At 46.6% G+C, this 17,839-nt stretch overlaps 2 protein-coding genes across 6 annotated transcripts in view; both read right to left on the bottom strand.

The window, feature by feature from the left end:
* Positions 1-1,094: 1,094 nt before the first annotated feature.
* On the bottom strand, positions 1,095-4,763 carry TMEM265 (transmembrane protein 265). Its single transcript, XM_006103473.3, has 3 exons — positions 4,329-4,763; positions 3,160-3,330; positions 1,095-1,585 (listed from the first exon to the last, which is right to left on the bottom strand). The coding sequence occupies exons 2-3, from the start codon at positions 3,325-3,327 to the stop codon at positions 1,424-1,426; spliced, it is 330 nt and encodes a 109-aa protein (XP_006103535.1). The 5' UTR covers positions 3,328-3,330; positions 4,329-4,763; the 3' UTR covers positions 1,095-1,423.
* Positions 4,764-4,917: 154 nt separating this feature from the next.
* The window catches only part of SRCAP (Snf2 related CREBBP activator protein), a 38,234-nt gene continuing 25,312 nt past the window's right edge, over positions 4,918-17,839 (bottom strand). For all 5 annotated transcript variants that reach the window (XM_014445901.2, XM_006103472.3, XM_014445902.2 and 2 more), the window contains 9 exons: positions 14,306-14,568; positions 13,964-14,166; positions 12,223-12,392; positions 11,876-12,072; positions 11,667-11,781; positions 11,337-11,456; positions 8,305-8,499; positions 8,085-8,168; positions 4,918-7,980 (listed from right to left, as the gene is read on the bottom strand). In XM_014445901.2, coding sequence (XP_014301387.1) covers positions 5,323-7,980; positions 8,085-8,168; positions 8,305-8,499; positions 11,337-11,456; positions 11,667-11,781; positions 11,876-12,072; positions 12,223-12,392; positions 13,964-14,166; positions 14,306-14,568 — 4,005 coding nt within the window. In that variant the 3' untranslated portion in view covers positions 4,918-5,322. The remainder of the gene's footprint in view (positions 7,981-8,084; positions 8,169-8,304; positions 8,500-11,336; positions 11,457-11,666; positions 11,782-11,875; positions 12,073-12,222; positions 12,393-13,963; positions 14,167-14,305; positions 14,569-17,839) is intronic.

Below are 17,839 nucleotides of genomic sequence, written 5' to 3'. Positions count from 1 at the left end.
AATCAATAAACATATTCTTGGGTGAGGATAAAAAATATACATGAATCCATTTATATAATGTTCAAATGCAGGCAAAATGAAAACTACATTGTTTGAAGTCAGAATGATAGTTACCTGTGGGAAGAAAGGACGCAGTAGTGATTATAAGGGATATAAAGCAGGCTCTGAAGTGCTGGCAATGTTCATTTCTTGACTGAGTGGTAGTTTTTCAGATGTTTGATTTGTTAACTTATTAAGCTTTGTATTTGTTTTGGATATTTTCCTGTATGTGTGATATATCTCATATTAAAAATGTTTAAAATGTTATCAGCCCTAGCCAGTTTGGCTCAGTGGATAAGAGTGTCAGCCTGAGCCCTGGCCGGTTTGGCTCAGTGGATAGAGCGTCGGCCTCTGGACTGAAGGGTCCCGGGTTCAATTCCAGTCAAGGGCACATGCCCAGATTGTGGGCTTGATTTCCAGTAGGGGGTGTGCAGGAGGCAGCAAATCAATGATTCTCTCTCATTATTGATGTTTCTCTCTCTCCCTCTCCCTTCTTCTCTGAAATCAATAAAAATATAAAATAAATATCAATAAGCCCAAGATAAAGGCTATGCAAACTCAATATAATCATAGAAATCTCTCTATATAAGGGATGGTTGCTGTATTCAATCCTTTCACTCCTCTCTCAACTCTGTAACCAAAATGTCTTGAGTTCAATCCCAGCTCTGCCATTTACTAGCTGTGTGCCATTATAATCTGTGCCTGTTTCCTCAACTATAAAGTGAGAACAATGGTACTAGGTATTGAGTGATTATGAGAACTGAAGAAGTTAAGAAATATAAAGTGTCTAGAACACAGCTTGGACTATATCAAACATTCAATAAATAGTAGCTGATGCTACTACTCTTGCTCTCTGGTCTCTGGGTCTCTCTTCAGGTATAAGAAAGAAGCTGGGGTCTTTCCAAGAGCTTCCAGAAAAAGAAAGAAATATTTCGTTCTCATGGAGCAACTAGGCACAGGGAGTTGCAAACTTCTGCCATCAGTCAGATGCCCTCTCTGGCTCTTACCAAGGTCCCAGGGAAAAGCAGGGGAAGAACAAGTAGACAGGAACAGCATTTCACCACTAAAAAAGGCTTTTATTATAAAACAAATTCTAATAAAATCAGGCCTGGTCTTCAACCCCTCTGGGTAGAGGCCCCTAGAATGGGGTAGGTTGGGGGGGAACAGGGAATGATGAACACTGAAAGAACAGAGCAGGCTGACCTCCCCTCATCAGTCTCAGTTGCCGTTTCCGTTTATAAAGGGCTAGAAGAGCTCTTCCAAGCCCTTTGAGAGAGGCACCATCCTCCAGCCAGGGAGGACCACTGCTGGCACTCGACCCTAGCAATGCCGCCTTGAAGGATCCAGGAGGTTCCGGCTGACTCTCTGCAGAGGCCACCCTCACTCACTCAGCTTGGGCGATGATGTAAGAGAGCAGCCACAGAAGCAGGGGGCCCAGAACGAGGACAGCAAGCCAGATAGCAAAGCTGGCCAGGATGTACCTCCGGGCCCGGGCCCCCCAGTGCACTGCTTCCTCGGAGTGGCCTGCCTTATGCCGCTCTTCTGCCTGTGGGGGCAGGTTTTTGGTTAGGTTCTCCCCCTGCTTCTGTCCCAAAGTGCCCATTGACCCACTACAATCCTCCATCCCTGTCATGGCTCAAAACCTCACATCCAAATCCTCTACCTTCCTTTCTAGTTTCTATTTCTCATGCCTCATCTGCAAAATAAGTTATCCATTCTGCTCTGCCTACTTTTCAGAGTGGCCATTGTTAACGCACAAGATCATATATGGTAAAATACTTTTCAATCCTTTTATTCCCTATCCTTTTTTACTTATCCCAGATTCATTCCAAATTTGGAATTCTTGGCAAGAAATAGTGAGCTAGCCCTAACTGGTTTGGCTCAGTGGATAGTGTCAGCCTGCGGACTGAAGGGTCCTGGGTTTGATTCCAGTCAAGGGCACATGCCTGGGTTGCGGGCTCGATCCCCAGTTGGGGGTGTGCAGGAGGCAGCCAATCTCTCATCACTGATGTTTCTATCTTTCCCTCTTCCTTCTTCTCTGAAATCAATAAAAATTTAAAACACACACACACACACACACACACACACACACACAAAAGTGAGCAATCTTGGAGTATTTTTGTATTTTTCACTCATGTCCAGTCATATAACACCCCATTCTCATTAGTCAATGGGCCTCATCTTTTAAGGATTCTTTTTATGATTGTACCTTAATGAAACCCAGAAATTTTTATGATGACAGGAGTACAGTTTCTGATGGTTAAAATACAACTAGGGTTGAGGAAATTCAAGCCTGGTGTTTAAGTTAGCCTGTGTGACAGATATTTTGAAATGGTGGAACCCCCTCAAAACCCTCATAGCTTCTCCTGGCTCCTGTAGACTGCTCTCATCGCTGCTCAGCTGCCTCCAGTTTTCTAATTCATTCTCCATGTAGGACTTGAGAGTGGATCTTACTGAAACACAAATCTGACCATGTCACCCTCCTCTGCAAACACCTTTGAATGGTTCCCCAGTACTTTCAAGATAAAGTCAAAACTCCTAAGCATAACACTGGAGGCCCTTGGGAATCTGGGCCCTCTGGCTTCATCTCTCACTATTTCTTACTGGTCCATTTAGGCTGAACTAATAGTCCAGGCCTTCGTACACACTGCTTCCTTTACCTGGAATGCCTTTCACCCTAATTCACTCATCCTTGAAGGTTATTTTCCTGCCACCTACTCTACTCTAATCACACACATAAAGGGTGGAGCAAAAGTAGGTTTACAGTTGTTTGTATGGAAAATAATACAAGAATAAACTGTTTTAGGTACTTACAACTGTCAACCTACTTTTGCCTCACCCTATGTATCCTCCCCCAGCTCCCAAAATACTTTGTGCTTCCTCTACGACAGTACTGATGGCTACATCCCATTAATAATTATCCATTTTCATAGCCATCTTTTCCATTAGACTGTGGGACCTTTGATGGCAGGAACCATGTCTTCTTACTTCAGGCACACGGCCCAACACCAAGCTCTGACAGGCACTTAGTAACCGTTTGATCAGTGTAGACAGATCAGATATGAAGCCACTGCCTTACTACACCCACCCTCCTGCTCCCATAGGAACTGCATTCCTCACCTTGATGGCAAACACAAGGGCCATGACTCCCAGGCAAGAGCAGCCACAGATAATGCTAGTAGCTGCCAAGCAGCGGAGGCGGAGCCAGCAGCAGCGAATGGGGGGTGGAGAATGAGCAGCTTCCATGTTGCTCACCAAGATCTCCACTGCATTCTCCTCGTCCTCCATCACCTGTGGGCGATACAGTCGAGGTACTTTTAAGCCCCAAAACTGAGCCCTTGGCCTGGCTTTCTCAGACTCCACCCCTCTCTAATCATGTCCTTGTGGCCTAGCCCAACTCTTAAGAATGCCGCCTTACTAGGGAATTCCTCTAATGACTCATAGACCAAGAGAGGAAATGTGTGGCTGGAATCCTTCCTCAGCCTAAGATTTCAAGTCTTTAAAGACATGCTAGTGTGAACATAGCATTATCTGTATTATTGGTTTGACAAGTGGGGAGAAGCAGAATGACAGGCGCACACCGAGAAGCAGGAAATAGAATCTCAACAGCTGCTAGGAATTGGAGACTATCAAAGTCTGATTTTTAAACTGTATTTCAAAGGGCACTACAATTCCCTGAAGTTCCTCAGAGACTGACATGCTAGGCCATTCCCTACTTCAAGCAAAACTGCCATTCCATGTGATAATAATTCTGGAGATGGAAGAAAGGAGGGAAAAAGTACCCATCTAAGCTCTTTATAGTTGAGGAAACGGAACACCAGAAAAGACCTTAAATCCCTCCCCAGTAGGGCCTCCTTTGCTGTGCTGACTCCCTGCCATCTCCTCTCCATTTCAACCCAGGCCACACAACACAATCAGATTAACTCAGAGTTTGAATGACCTCATAACCCACACAGAAACCTGCATAATGATGCCCTACTTAATCATTTCTCATCTCCCTATTTCTCAGGTCCTCTGAGCTTTGATACCAAGCCACCATCTCCAACCATTCCCCTATATCCTAGATAAAACGAAACCATTTGCAGTTCTCTGAACACAACCCAGGATAAAAAGGGTGAAGAGAGTCAAGATAAGCAGAAAGCAAAGAATATGTGCCACGAAGCTGCAGAAGTGGGTTTGAGAAAAGAACTCAGATGGAGTAAACAGATACAGACATGATGGGGAGAACACAAGGAGAGGGGCCAGGGAGTTGAGATCAGAGAAAATGTAAAATGAACAGGAGCTCTTACCTGGCTATAGGCCTTGAGGTACTGTGAGTTTCGGCTTCTGCCTCAGGTTTGATTTGGCTTGGGTAGAGATGGAGCTGACTCAGGGCTCCAAGCCAAGCCCAGGGGTGGGGTTGGGTGGCCAGTCACCACCTGAAGAGCCCCAGGAGCTCATATGGGGGTGTAGCTGACTCAAACCAGTTTGGCTAGATGGAGGAAAGCAAGGGAGGAAAAATGACGGGAGCAACCCAAGGTAGTGATGCCTGCCTTCTGGGAAAGGAAAAGCACCTGAGCAAGGAAGATAAAAGCAGGAAAAAGTCTAAGGCATCAGAGGGCTCGAGGGAAAGTCAGGAACTGAGAGAATAGAAGGGAGGAGAGGAAAAGTGTGAGTCTGAGTGACTGAAAACTAAAACTTTAGAGAAAGGTGCCCTACCAGATCAGATTTGCCAAATCTTCCCTCTTCTTGGGTGGACATTTCTACCTCCAAGATATGTAATTCTGGGTTAGAGATGAGGTACTAGGATCTTGGCAGGAGGAAGGGAAATAAAAAAGATGCCCAAGTTCCCACCCAACCCTCCACCAGACCAGAAAATCAGAAGCCTCCTTACGCGGATGCTCATACAGAAACTAAGTTTATTATTTTTTCTTCTTAAAAAAAAAAAAAAAAAAGAAAGAAAAAAAAACCTTATTGTAGAGAAGTCCCTCCCCCTTTCCTTAAGGGTGGAGAGCTGTGAAAGACTGCTGGGGAATCAAGTACAAGGGGGTGGGGACAGAGACTATCTTGCCACCCTTAACACTGCCCAGCCATGTGGGGTGGAAGGGAAGGGAATATGTGAAGCGCCCCATTTCCATGACAACCAGTTTCCTACCCCCTACTTTGGTGGAAAGAAGGGAGAAGGCCCCTGTCTCCCTGGAGGCTTTCCCCCTCAAAAGACTTCAAGTAGTGGTTAACAGAGTCAGGCCTGGTTGTGGAGGGAGAGGGGCCATGGTGGAAAGCCTAGGTGGAGGGGCAGCCCACTCACGTCTTGGCCTTTCGGCCTCTGTGACTAACAGTGGGGCCAGCTGGGTGGGGCGGGGCACTGCTGCGCAGGATGCGCTGGTCCCCTTGGTTGGTTGTTCCGCCAAGGCGGTGGGAGCCAGACCTGCGGCGTGGGGTCCCATCCCCTTCCTCTTCTTCACCCGAGGCTTCAGCCTCAGACTCTTCTACTGAACCCTCAGGCCCCAAGGGACTTAGGGACTGCAGGCAGCTCCGCTTTGCCTGCCCAGGACCTCTGCCAACTGGGACACCGGCCCGTTTGCGAGGCACCTTCTCAGTCTCTAGTGGGGGAACTAGAGAACCTGGACGTAGCCGGGTGGAGCGCAGTTTTGGAGCTGAGACTATGGGAGGTGTCAATTCTAACCCGCCTGGTCCACCATCTGCTAAATCCAGGTCATCCTGAATTACAGCCACCACCATGGACCCTTCACTTTTTCGTCCCCGCATCCCCTCTGCTTCAAGGCGCAAGCGGGCCAGGCGGGTGAGGGGGCGGCTTCCATCCTCATCAGAAGAACTACCCTCACTCTCCCCCTGGCCCTGGGGTTGCTGCCGCCTCCCCAATCCACAGCTCTCAAGGACAGAAGACGTGTCACGGTCCAAGACAGGAAGCTGGCTGGGCCGCGGCGATGGTGGATTCTTGGGAGGTCGGCCTCGCTTCCGCTTGGGTGGGGATGTTGAAATGGTGAGAGTGGTGACAGTGTTGGCGACAGTAGCAATGGGACAGGATAGGAGTGGTGGGAGTGGTGGCATCGGGAGTGGCTGTGTCCGGCTCTCTAAGCTGCCATCCCCTGGAGAGGAAGTGGTCCCAGGAATGGGTAAATCACGTGCCTTAGGGGGCCGCCCGCGCCTTCTTTTCTCCACAGGTGATAGGATGATGGGCTCGGGTTTATGAGTTGGCTGGGGTCCAAGAGGCTGGGGCCCAGGAATAAGCTGGGGTCCCAAAACAGGCTCTGCAACAATAAGGGGGTCAGCCCCAGGGACCTGGTCAGCCCCATTGGTTTTTCCCTTAGAGGTGGATGAAGGTGCTTCATCCACCCCTCGTCCAGCATCTGCAGGAGACCTGTTCTTCTTGGGAGGCCTCCCCCTCCGACGTTTCATAGCAGGAGAGGTGATGGCAAGCAGTGCCCCTTCTCCATTCTCTGGGCTGACCTCTCCAGTCACCCCCAGCTCAATGTGACGGCGAGCTATGAAGGGCTGCTGGGTTGGGGTGGGCAGTATGGATGGGGGAGCAGCTTCACAGGGCCCACTGGTGGGAGGTGAGGATTCTGGCCCCAACATGTTGTGAGTAGATGGGCTTCCTGGGCTGGCACCAGTCTCAGAGACCCCAGGCACTAGGATGCTGGCAGTTCCCCGCTGCTGTCGCCGTCGCCTCACCAGTTCCTTTTCCTCTACCACAGTCACTAGCCGTCCTGGCAACTTGCGAAGCACTTTGGGGCCTGGAGGCTGCCCCGGCCGACCAGCCCCCTGACCTCTAATTTCTACATCAGCACTGGTGCGACGTCGAGGGGGCCGGGCAGGTGAAGAACCCTCAGGTGAGGAGGTGGCTGAAGATGAGGTTGATGGAGCTGTAACCTCAGCTGAACCAAGTTCCTGCAGCTTCTGTGGGCTGGATGTTGGGGTCTGGGCTTCCACTAGCTCTTCTGAGTTCTTGTCAGCCTCCAATGGCAACTGAAGTAGCTCATCAGATACTGCTGAAGGTGGGAGCGCCAGATCACTGTTCTCACTCGGACACGTGGGCACCTCCTCACCATCAGGCAGCACTGTGAGGATGGTCCCCTCAGCAGGCTCTGGTACCTCCTGCTCTTGACCATTGGGAAAACTGCCAGTCTCCAGGATTGGGCTAGGTGCAGAAGAGGTGAGAGAAAGGTTCTTTTCTGACATAGGCAGGATCTCAACAGCAACTGGCAACAGATCCTTAGGGGGCATATGAGTAAGCGGGGAAGTCTCAGAGCTGGTCATATCAGCCAGCTCCAGGGACTCACTAGATGCCAATGTTTGTGTACACAGCTCTGCCTCAGGCCCCAAGCCCAAGGTGAGGTTGGTGACTGGGGGGAAGATGGGCACAGAGGGTAGACCAAGCAAGAGAGGGGAGGTAGGAGTTAAGACAGAGGTTTGAGCTGGAGGTGGGGTATGAGCTGGTGGAGGGGTATAGGCAGAAGGAGGTGTGCAGGCAGAAGAACAAGAGGGAGGAATCTGCGGAGGAAGTGGGGGAGAAGGCAAGATATGGACAGGAAGCATGGTTAATGGATTTGGAGCTGAAATGGGGATTGGGGCAGGGATTGGTATGGGATCTGCAGCAGCCGAAGTTGGAGCGGGTCGAGGCTTAGGTGCTGGCCTGGGAACTCGCTCCCTGGCAGGGCTACAGCGGGGAGGCGTGGAAGTGCTGCGGGTATGATGAGTGGATACGACAGGAGTGTGGTTTGCCCCTTGAGTCTCAGCCCGGGCTCCACGAAGACGCTCACTGACTCGAGTCCCTGGCCTTTCAGGGCCCTTGACCTTCTTACTGCGCCGGTGGCTGCCTCCACCAGTCCCACAGGAAACCTCATCCCCAGCCCCTGGTCCCTCCTCCTCCTCTTGGGGTAGGCGGAACACCTCCTCCTTGGCTTGGTCCAGGTCCTTGCGGGCAGCTTCCACTTGCTCCTACCAACAGATCCCACAGGGTGGTCAGGGAGAGGCACTCAAGGTGGTAATGGGTAGAAAACAGTAGCCTCCCACTTCCAATCCCTCCCCCTAGAACTACTCACTTCTGCCTGCTTGAGCTCCTCTCGGCTCACCTCCTCCAGTGAGGCTTCCAGGAATTTCATAGCATAGCGCTCAATAGGGGTCAGCTGTGGGGAGGAAGAGTGGTGATGAACAGAGGGACCTGGTGCCCAGGGCCCACCCATCAGCCATTTTTACCAGGGAAGATAGGAGGGTCCCAGAGTCCAGAGAAAGGAGTTGAGAACTAGGGGGTCCAACACTGACCTGTTCGACAAGGGCAGCAATTTCCTGCTCAGCTCGGGACATTTCCTCATCCTCAGCCCCAGGCCGACCAGCCTCCTCTCCCTCACCAGCAGGAAACCCATCATTCTCATTGAATTCTGCAAGCTCAGCAACCTGTTCAGCCTTGGCTTGGGTGGCCGCACGAATATCCTCTTCATCTTCTGCCCGACATAATGCCTGCAAGGGCATGTGAAAGAAAATCCATGAGAATTAACAAACTTTACATCCTGTGATTTGATTCTGGCAAAAATTTGAGGCCAAGTTTACAACAAAATGAGGAAATAAAAAAGCATTGGACTCCAAAACCCTGGATCGCAGTCATGGTTCTGTCCTTGCCTTTTTTCATAGATAAGCCAGTTAAATTTCTAAGGAGCAGTTTTCTCATCTGTAAAATGACATCACAGCACTTTGCCTGCTTACCCTGAGGCATTTACTGTATTTAAACATACGATATGTTTATAATTTATTGAGTGCTATAAAAGTGGTATCATTATTATAAGGACTCGACTAAACTGGTTCTTCACTCTACATGGTAGATTCTGGAATAAATTAAATGTTGTCTTGTTCACAGCCCAGATTTAAAACAATAACAAAAAAACATTTATACCAAACCAGGTTTATAACATTACTAGAGGCTGGTGCACAAAATCGTGCATAGGTGGGGTCCGGCTGGCCTGCCCCAATGGGGGTCCACTGGAACGGGCTGGCCGGGGGGAGGGGCTGCAGGTGGTTGGCTGGCCAGCCCCGCCCGCGACTGGAGGGTGGAGGCCAATCAGGGCCCGGATCAGGCTGGTTGGCCGCCACAGTGCATGTCATAGCCACCGGTCATTCTGGTCATTCTGCCATTCCGGTCGCTGGGCTTTTATATATATAAATAACAGAACTCAACTCTCATCTGGGCCCCCAAAGTTATCAAAGCAATGCAGTTGTACACATAGGATGGAATGGCAAGGAGGGTGGGTTGGTGGGAAGAGATCAACCAAAGAACTTATATGCATACTAGAGGCCCGGTGCATGAAAATTCATGCACTGGAGGGGGGGCGGTGTCCCTCAACCTGGCCTGCCCCCTTTCACAGTCCGGGAGCCCTCAGGGGCAGGAGGCAACCTGGCCATCAGGGGAAGGTGACGCCCCAATCACACCTCTGCTGCTGCCACTGCCGGCAGCACGGCTGGCCCTGGTTACCTGAGCCTCGGTGGCCCTGGGCAGTTGGGCAGCTGCCATCCGAGGCTTGCCGGTGCACCTGCGGGGCCCCCCCCCCCCATGGGCTGAAAGGACTGGGGGACTCCAGTGGGGCTGAGGGGAGTGGGCGCCACCATATTTGTGAAGGTGTGACAGTTAATTTGCATATTCTGTCTATTAGCTAGGATTAGAGGCCCAGTGCATGAATTCGTGCACGGGTGGGATCCCTCAGCCTGGCCAGCGATTGAGGCCAGTCAGGGGGAGAGGCTGCGGGAAGTTGGCTGGCTGGCCCCACCCCTGATTGGGGCCCATCAAAACCAGGTTGGGCAAGGGGGAGAGGGGCAGCGGGAGGTTGGCTATGGGAGCACACTGACCACTGGGGGGCAGCTCCTGTGTTGAGCGTCTGCCCCCCGGTGGTCAGTGCATGTCATAGCGACTGGTCATTCCGGTCGCAAAGGTTGCTTAGGCTTTTATATATATAGATATGAATAACCCATGGACACAGACTGTAGGATGGTAAAAGCCTGGGGTGGGGAGGGGAGTGGGCTACAGGAGGTCAATGGGGGGGAGAGAGGGACATATGTAAAACTTTCAACAATAAAAAAATTTTTTTTAAGGCAGAAAGTTTTAAAAATAAAATTCTATTTTTGTACTGAGATGTCTCATGGCAATAGACTAACCACATCTAATCTTTCCCTTGAGATATGATGGGAGCTTATAACCAAGTCACTGAAGGAAGTAGCCTAGAGTATGGTCAACCATGAGAAGGCACTAGGTAGAGAAAAACATTTCCATGACACTCTACATCTGTAGTTCCTAAACATTTGTTTACTTCTGAAGAGCTCTGAAAAAATACATATGGTCAGACCTCACCTCCTAAAATGATTTAGATTTTCAGATGAGGTCCAGGAATCAATCCTTTTAAAAGCTTTCCAAGTGATTCTATTATGCATCTATGTTTGGAAAATGAGTTCTACCCATGTACAAACACTTCTTTTTTAAAAAGAAATATATTTTATCGATTTCAGAGAGGAAGGGAGAGGGAAAGAAAGATAGAAACATCAATGATGCAGATTCATTGCTCGGCTGCCTCCTGCACACACCCTACTGGGGATCAAGCGTACAACCTGGGCATGCGCCCTGACTGGGAATTGAACTGTGACCTCCTGGTTCATAGGTCGACGCTCAACCACAGCCACACCAGCCGGGCAACAAAGCACTTCTTAATCCACAATGTCATTTAACCTCAGTTACTTCCTTGTCATTAGCATTTTAGAAAAATGGAAAGTGAGGCTCAGAAGACTAAACAGACTTAGCTTAACAAATACAATTACTAAAAAAGCACTGCTGGCCCTGGCCAGTGTGGCTCAGTTGGTGATCATTCCAAGCACTGAATGGTCACTGGTTCGGTCCTAGTCCAGGCACATGTCCAGGTTGCGGGCTTGATCCTGGATTGGGGTGCATGCAGGAGGCAGCTGATCCTATCAATGCTTCTCTCTCACATCAATGTTTCTCTCTTTCTCTCTCTTCCCTCCCTCTCTAAAATCAATAAAAAGATATTTAAATAAATAAATACGTATATTTATTGTTTTGTTTTAAAAAAAGCACTGCTGCTTCTTTTAATCTTAGAAAAGTTAGAAATAAGAACTAAATCCTGTCTTTTTTCTATGAAACCATGTGAACCAATAAACAATCTATTCACAACTATCAAAGGCCAACTGTAATTTGAGAAGCAGCAGAAATAGTTCTTTCCCCCTGGACAAACTCAACAGATCCAAAGACAACACACACTGTAACCATTAGCTCTCCTCTAGGGACCGCCCACTTTTTTCACCTGCTCCAGGATGTGGGTCTGCTTGCTGGCCACAGTTTCTTCCTCCTCTTCAGAGGCAGAGGGTACAGAGGAGCCAGATGACTCCTCCAGGGGCATATCAAACAGCTCTCGGATGGTCTGCTTTGGAAAGAACAGAAGAGAAAATGTCAGAGTCAATGGAATGCTGGTCCCAGGCCTACAACTATGAATCTGATGATGGTTCTTAGAAGTATCAGGTGCCACTGGTTGAAGAAGCAGGTCTGTAGAGGTCAAAGCATCCTCTTTCATAAGGAGGAGTAACTCTTACAGGCAAAGCAGTTCTACCTTCCATAGACTGGAAGATAGTAGTACCTGTTTAAAATATGCTGTGGTAAAGTTGCCTCCCTCAATGGCCATGTCTCCCAACATTCTCTTCTGATTTGCCTTTTTTAGGATGTTCTCCTCCACTGTCCGTTCACTGATAAGCCTAGGGGTTGATGAAAGCCATGGGTAAACAGCCAAATACATTAATAAAATCCTTCCAGCAAAGGGGAAGCAAGGTAGGGGAGACTAGGCAATACCTATAGATGTGAACATCTCGGGTCTGGCCAATTCGGTGACAGCGATCCTGGGCCTGAGCATCCATGGTGGGATTCCAGTCGCTGTCATAAAAAACAACAGTGTCTGCTCCCGTCAGGTTCACGCCCACACCCCCACTTCGAGTTGATAGGATGAAGCAGAATATACGTTTGTCTGCATTGAATCGTTCCATCAAGGCCTAGAGGGAAAGGGAAAAAAAAGGTAACATTGGGAGAAATCCCCCCAAATAGACCCAAGGCTTAGTAGGGCCCCTTCTTGGACCCCCAAGGCCTGGAAAAAGGAGACAGAAGCTGAGGTGAGTCTCTAAGGGCTGCAATGCCTGGATTACCTGTCTCTGTTCAACTCTAGTAGACCCATCCAGACGCAAGTAGAGGTGGCCGTGGTAGGTTAGAAACTGCTCCAATACATCCAGCATCCGGGTCATCTGGGTGAATATGAGTACTCGGTGGCCCCCCACCTTGAGCTGTCGCAACAGCACTGCTAACGTTTGCAACTTTCCTGAAGAGATATGAAGGGGTGCAGGGAGCTAGCTATAAACTGGAATGAGGAGAACACTTAACACTGAAAGGCTGTAGTTGAATGGTAACCAAAATTTTAGGCCAGGATTTCAATTAGCACAGGATACCAAAAAATCTGAATTAACCTATTTTCTTTCCCTAAGGGTTCTCCTCTTCAGTCTGCTTCTGTCTTCGATTTAACTTCTATAGTCTTACTAGGGGTAAGGTAATATACACCCTCAGGGGGGGAAAGTAATCTGCAGTAGTTTGAGCAAGAAATTTTTAAGTACTACAATGAGTTATACCAGCTGAATCACAGGACAGATTCACAGAATAAATATCAACAAATCCTGATTCATGGTTTACAGACAGGGATTAAAGGTCACCAAGATCAGAACCATAGAGGCAAGATCTTAGGTTATCTTAGTTCAACCTCCCATCAAACACAGAATTAACTTCTGAAACATTTCTAGTAAGTCAGTCTGAAACACTTTAACAAAGACTTTGAATTTATCTCCTCTGAATGATTTCAAGCGTGTGTTGTTTTTTTTACTAAAATATATATTGCGTATAGTAATAAAAGTTCTGCTGACTTTCTTGTAAGACATTCAGGAAATCTCCAAAAACATGTTACTATAGAAATCTCTGTGCAGGACTGTGACAGAGCCGCTCTTGGTTAAAAGAACCTGAGTGACACTGTGGACACCTGGCAAGGCAAGCCTCAACCCAACCCAGAGAAGACAAATCATAATAAGTGATCCTAAATAAGCCAGAGTTCCTTTTTGCCATTTTCTTTTGACAGTGATTGCTCTAGGGATGGGCATAAGGCCCAATTTGAGCCAATGAATTATGAAGCAAAGTCAACTGGGAGGGCTTTCTTTCCCAAAAAAGAAGATTTGCTAGGAGTCTTTTGTCTCAACCCCTGGCTTCCTACTCAGAGCATTTGGTGTGCTCCCTGGAGTTATGGCAGCCATCTTCTGACCATGAAGAAATAAGCATGAGAATAAAAAGATAAATATTAAGGATGGTAGAAAGCAAGGTAGAAAGACAAGAAGGTCCTAGATACATGAAGACACCACTAATCTGCTGAACCAACAACACACCATTATTCTAATTGCTCATTAAGTCAACAATAAATGTTCACTTTTGGTTTTCTGTTACTTGCAGCCTAATGCATTCTAATCAATAAGATTCTAACCAAAAGATAAGGATTCTTGTCTTTTCACAAAACAAAATTTACTATTTACTGTGCAGTCTTGTACAGCATAAATCTGAAAACTCCATGCTGTGCTATCTTGTTCGCCATTGAATCCCAAATGATTAGCAAAACAGACAGATGTTCACAAAATAATCACTGAACAAATAAATGAGTTAACACACATTTTCAACTTTCATCAAAGTCAAATTCATGAATGCCAAGAATCCATCATACGTCTATAATTCTCCATCTTTCCCATAAGCATAACCTAAAAAAACTGTCTAATGTTTAATGAAATCTACCAAGACCTTATGTACAGCATCCCTGAAAAGAGGAAAAGAGGTCAAGGGACCCTCACTGGTCAATGAACTCACCGCAATCGTACTGGATGAGCCTCAAGTCAGGAAACTGGGTGCGCATGTTACACACAATACGGTGCAAAGGACGAGCCCGGGGCCAGAGCTCACAGGCCAATTGCTCCTGGAAGGCTGCCTGACGTGGGGCCAGCCAAGGAGGTGGGTGGCAGGCATGCAGGGAAGGGGGAGGTGCCTCCACAGGAGGCATGACAAAGATGAACCTGCAAAAGGAAGAAGGCAAGCAGTATAAAAGATGGAACTCTGTAGAGTCCCAAGAGATAGCACCTTCAATATCCCTAACCACTACATCCACTCAGAGGCCCCAAGACCCTCTTCCCATGAGCACTTAGCCCTGCCAACCTCTCAATGATTTCAGACAGCTGGTCTAGGCGTTGCTGAGGAAACAGTACAGCCCGGCGGGCAGCCTCAGTATAAGTCCAAAAGGTGGGGTGGCTGGGGCGAGAACAAGGGCCGATGGGGCTGGCAACAGGTTGGGGCAAGGTACAGAAATCCAGGACTTCAGTCCCATACACGGGTGCCAGGGCCCCATGAGCCTCACTAAGTTGGAAAATCCGTTCCAGGCGTTCAGACCGCTGTCGTTTTCGCTTTTCCTCTAGAGAGTCCTGGGGATGAGAGAAAAAAAAACCAGAAAAAGTAATCAGTGTCCTCATAGAAAACCTGACAGTTCCTCCCACAATTAAACAATCTATGGGAACCATAATATTTTAACCCTTTGCACTCCGCTGTCCCCTCTCAGGGGACATCGGAATTCTAGCATATCACTCGGATGTCCCCTCTCAGGGGACATTGCAGTTTATTAGTGATTACGGGGAATTGAGTTATTTCAACGCAACTTTTTGAGACATGCATGTTTCCCTGAAGTTTTATCTTGAAATGGCACAAGAAATTAAATCAAAATATCGTAAAATTACTAAGATATATACAAGAAATGTCAGCGGGTTTTGTGTCGGATTAAACAATAAACTACATATTCCCGATGTGGGACAAAGAAAACGGGACTGCATTGTGTGTTCTAACAGGAAAACACCTGGTGGCAGGCGTCAAACCACTTATTACTGTCAAACATGCACTAATCAGCCTGCAATGCATATTGGGGAGTGTTACAAAACTTATCATACCGTACAAAATTATAAACAATAAAATATTGTTTTTTTTGCAAATATACATTCCTCGATGTCACCCAATTCATATAAGTCCAATATCATTATAATACGTTACTTGGTTCCAAATTATACTAAATAATACGAGGGTCTGTAAATGCACGTTTCCGCCGCAAAGTAGCGTCGAGTAGCTGGTATCCAATGTCCAGAATGGTTCGGAGTGCAAAGGGTTAAAATACATTATGCTTTTAGTTTTCCAAGTTATCAAAGGGCATTATTCCTTTCACAATTTTTAAGTGAAGTTCTCTGCAAAAGAAAACTGATCTTTCCTTGTATGCTACCAAAGCAGAATGCCTGAATATTCAAATTTAAGATCTGCATTCCAACAATCTTATAAAATAGATGATTTGTGGAAATTTTCCTATATAACATTTAACTCCAAACATTCAATTAATTTATCTTCTTGCAGTATATCAAAAACAAGTATTAAAAGCCTTCCTCAAATCACTGACCAGGATACAGAGAGGCTAATCAAATCCATAGCAGCTTTCTGTCAAGGGCCAGACTGGAATGAACTGGGATGGGAACATAACCAGGTATTTAATATCATCACTCTGAGAGAGAAAAGGGGAGTGCCTGGCAGATAGGATATCTGTATGACTTTGATCCAATCCTTCCCCATCTGTTGTGCTTCCAGTTTCACAGGTTATAAAACCACCCCTCTCTATATAGTATATATTTTAAGCACTTACTACACTTGCAATTTTACTTTGTAAGAAAGGAAAGGGGATACTTTTGATGTCTTCTACCCACTAAATTTAAGGCCCATATATCATGGACCATATCTGATCTTGTTAACTATAATCACCCACTACCTAGCTCAGTATCTGGCACAAAGTAGGCTCTCAATAAATCTGTTAATAGAATGGATCCCAGAAAATGGTCCTGAAAAATAGCAGTGCCTCCAAGATTTTTTAATCCTCACCCGAGGATTATGTTTTCATTGATTTTAGAGAGAGAGAAAAGTGGGAAGGGAGAGGAGAGAAACACCGACCTGTTGCCTCCCGTACACACCCCAACCAGGGATCAAACCCACAACCTGGGTATGGGCCCAAACCAGGAATCGAACTCGCAACCTTTCGGTGTATGGGACAATGCTCCAGCCAACTGAACCATACTGGCCAGGGCCCAAATCTCCCTTTTTGATGGCTACATCAAGCATAACCTCTTGGCTCCTTGTGATCTAAGTAAGAAAGCATCCTAACACTGAGAAAAATCAATCCAGGTGAGTTCTCAAATAGTAGCAAAAGAGGAAAGATTTGCAAATCATATAACTGAAAAGGGGCTTGTATCTAAAATATATAAAGGACTCTTACAGCTCTATAATAAAAATAAATAAAATACCCCAATTAAAAAGGGCAAAGGATCATAGATATTTCTTCAAAGACTAGAGGCATGAATTCATGCACGAGTGGGGTCCAGCCGGCCTGCCCTGATGGGGGCCGAACGGGGCGGGCTGGTGCGGGGAGGGGGGGATGATTGGGGCCTCAATCGGGCTGGTTGGTCGCAGCAGTGTGCATCATAGCCACAGGTTGCTTGGCTTTTATATATATAGATACACAAATGGTCAACAACCACTTAAAAGATGCTCAACATCATTAGCCATCAGAAAAATGCAAATAAAAACCATTAGGTTCTACTTCATACACACTAGAATGTAATAAAAAAGACAAATAACAAGTGTTGGAAAAGTTGTGGAGATCCTGGAACCACCCTTACAGGCTGCTGGTGGGAATGTAAAATGGTACAGCTACACTGGAAAACAGTTCGGCAGTTCCTCAAACAATTAAACGTAGTTACCATAAGACCCAGCAATTCCAGTCCTAGGTTTACATTCAATACAATGGAAAACATGAAAAGACACAAGATCTTATTTCATAGTTGCATTATTCATAACAGCCAACAAGTGAAATAATTCAAATGTCTCTATCAACTGATGTAGAAAATGTGCTATATCCATAAAATGGAATATTTAACAATAAAAAGAAATTAAGTACTGATATGTGCTATAACATGAATGAACCACAGGAACATTAAGCCAAGTGAAAGAAGCCAATCACAAAAGGCCATATATTATGTGACTCAATACACAAATCTATAAAGACAGAAAATAAGTAGTTGCCGAAGGCTAGGAGAGATAGAGAAGTTTGGGGATGATGGCTAAGGTGTAAAGTTTCTCTTTAGGGCCATAAAAATGTTCCAAAGACTGTGGTAATGGCTGTACAACTCTGTGAACATAATAAAAGCCAGTGGATGTGTACACTTTAACTGGATTAACTGTATGGTATGTGACATATTTCAAACTGTTTTAAGGAAAAAATAGTGTCAAAAAGCTGCTATCTACTTGCAGAGCAACCAAAATTTAGCATAGACCATGGGCTGTCACACTTGGGCCAGGATCTAGGTTCTGTTTTACTTCCAACAAGCCAGACCAACTTGGCAGTACCAGAGACACAAAAGGTGGAGTTAGTGGCACTGATGGAGGGTGGGATACTGAGGCTGAGGCAAAGAATAAGCAGCAGCTCTGTAATAGAATGAGCAAAAGATAAGAAGGCCTGGGGGATTCACTAGAACTTTCTTCAAATTTATTCCTGGGTTATTTACTTGAATCTGAGTTCTAAGTTTAATTTAACCAAACATATATGGAACTATTTATATGACAGAAAAACAATGGCTACCAGAAAGCTAAGGAAGTGATAGGGAACAGTTCTAT

Source organism: Myotis lucifugus, unplaced genomic scaffold (assembly GCF_000147115.1).
Source record: "Myotis lucifugus unplaced genomic scaffold, Myoluc2.0 scaffold_486, whole genome shotgun sequence".
NCBI classification, from domain to species: Eukaryota; Metazoa; Chordata; class Mammalia; order Chiroptera; family Vespertilionidae; genus Myotis; species Myotis lucifugus.
The sequence above is the reverse complement of the archived record's forward strand: the minus strand, read 5'-3'. Positions and strand labels throughout refer to the sequence as shown.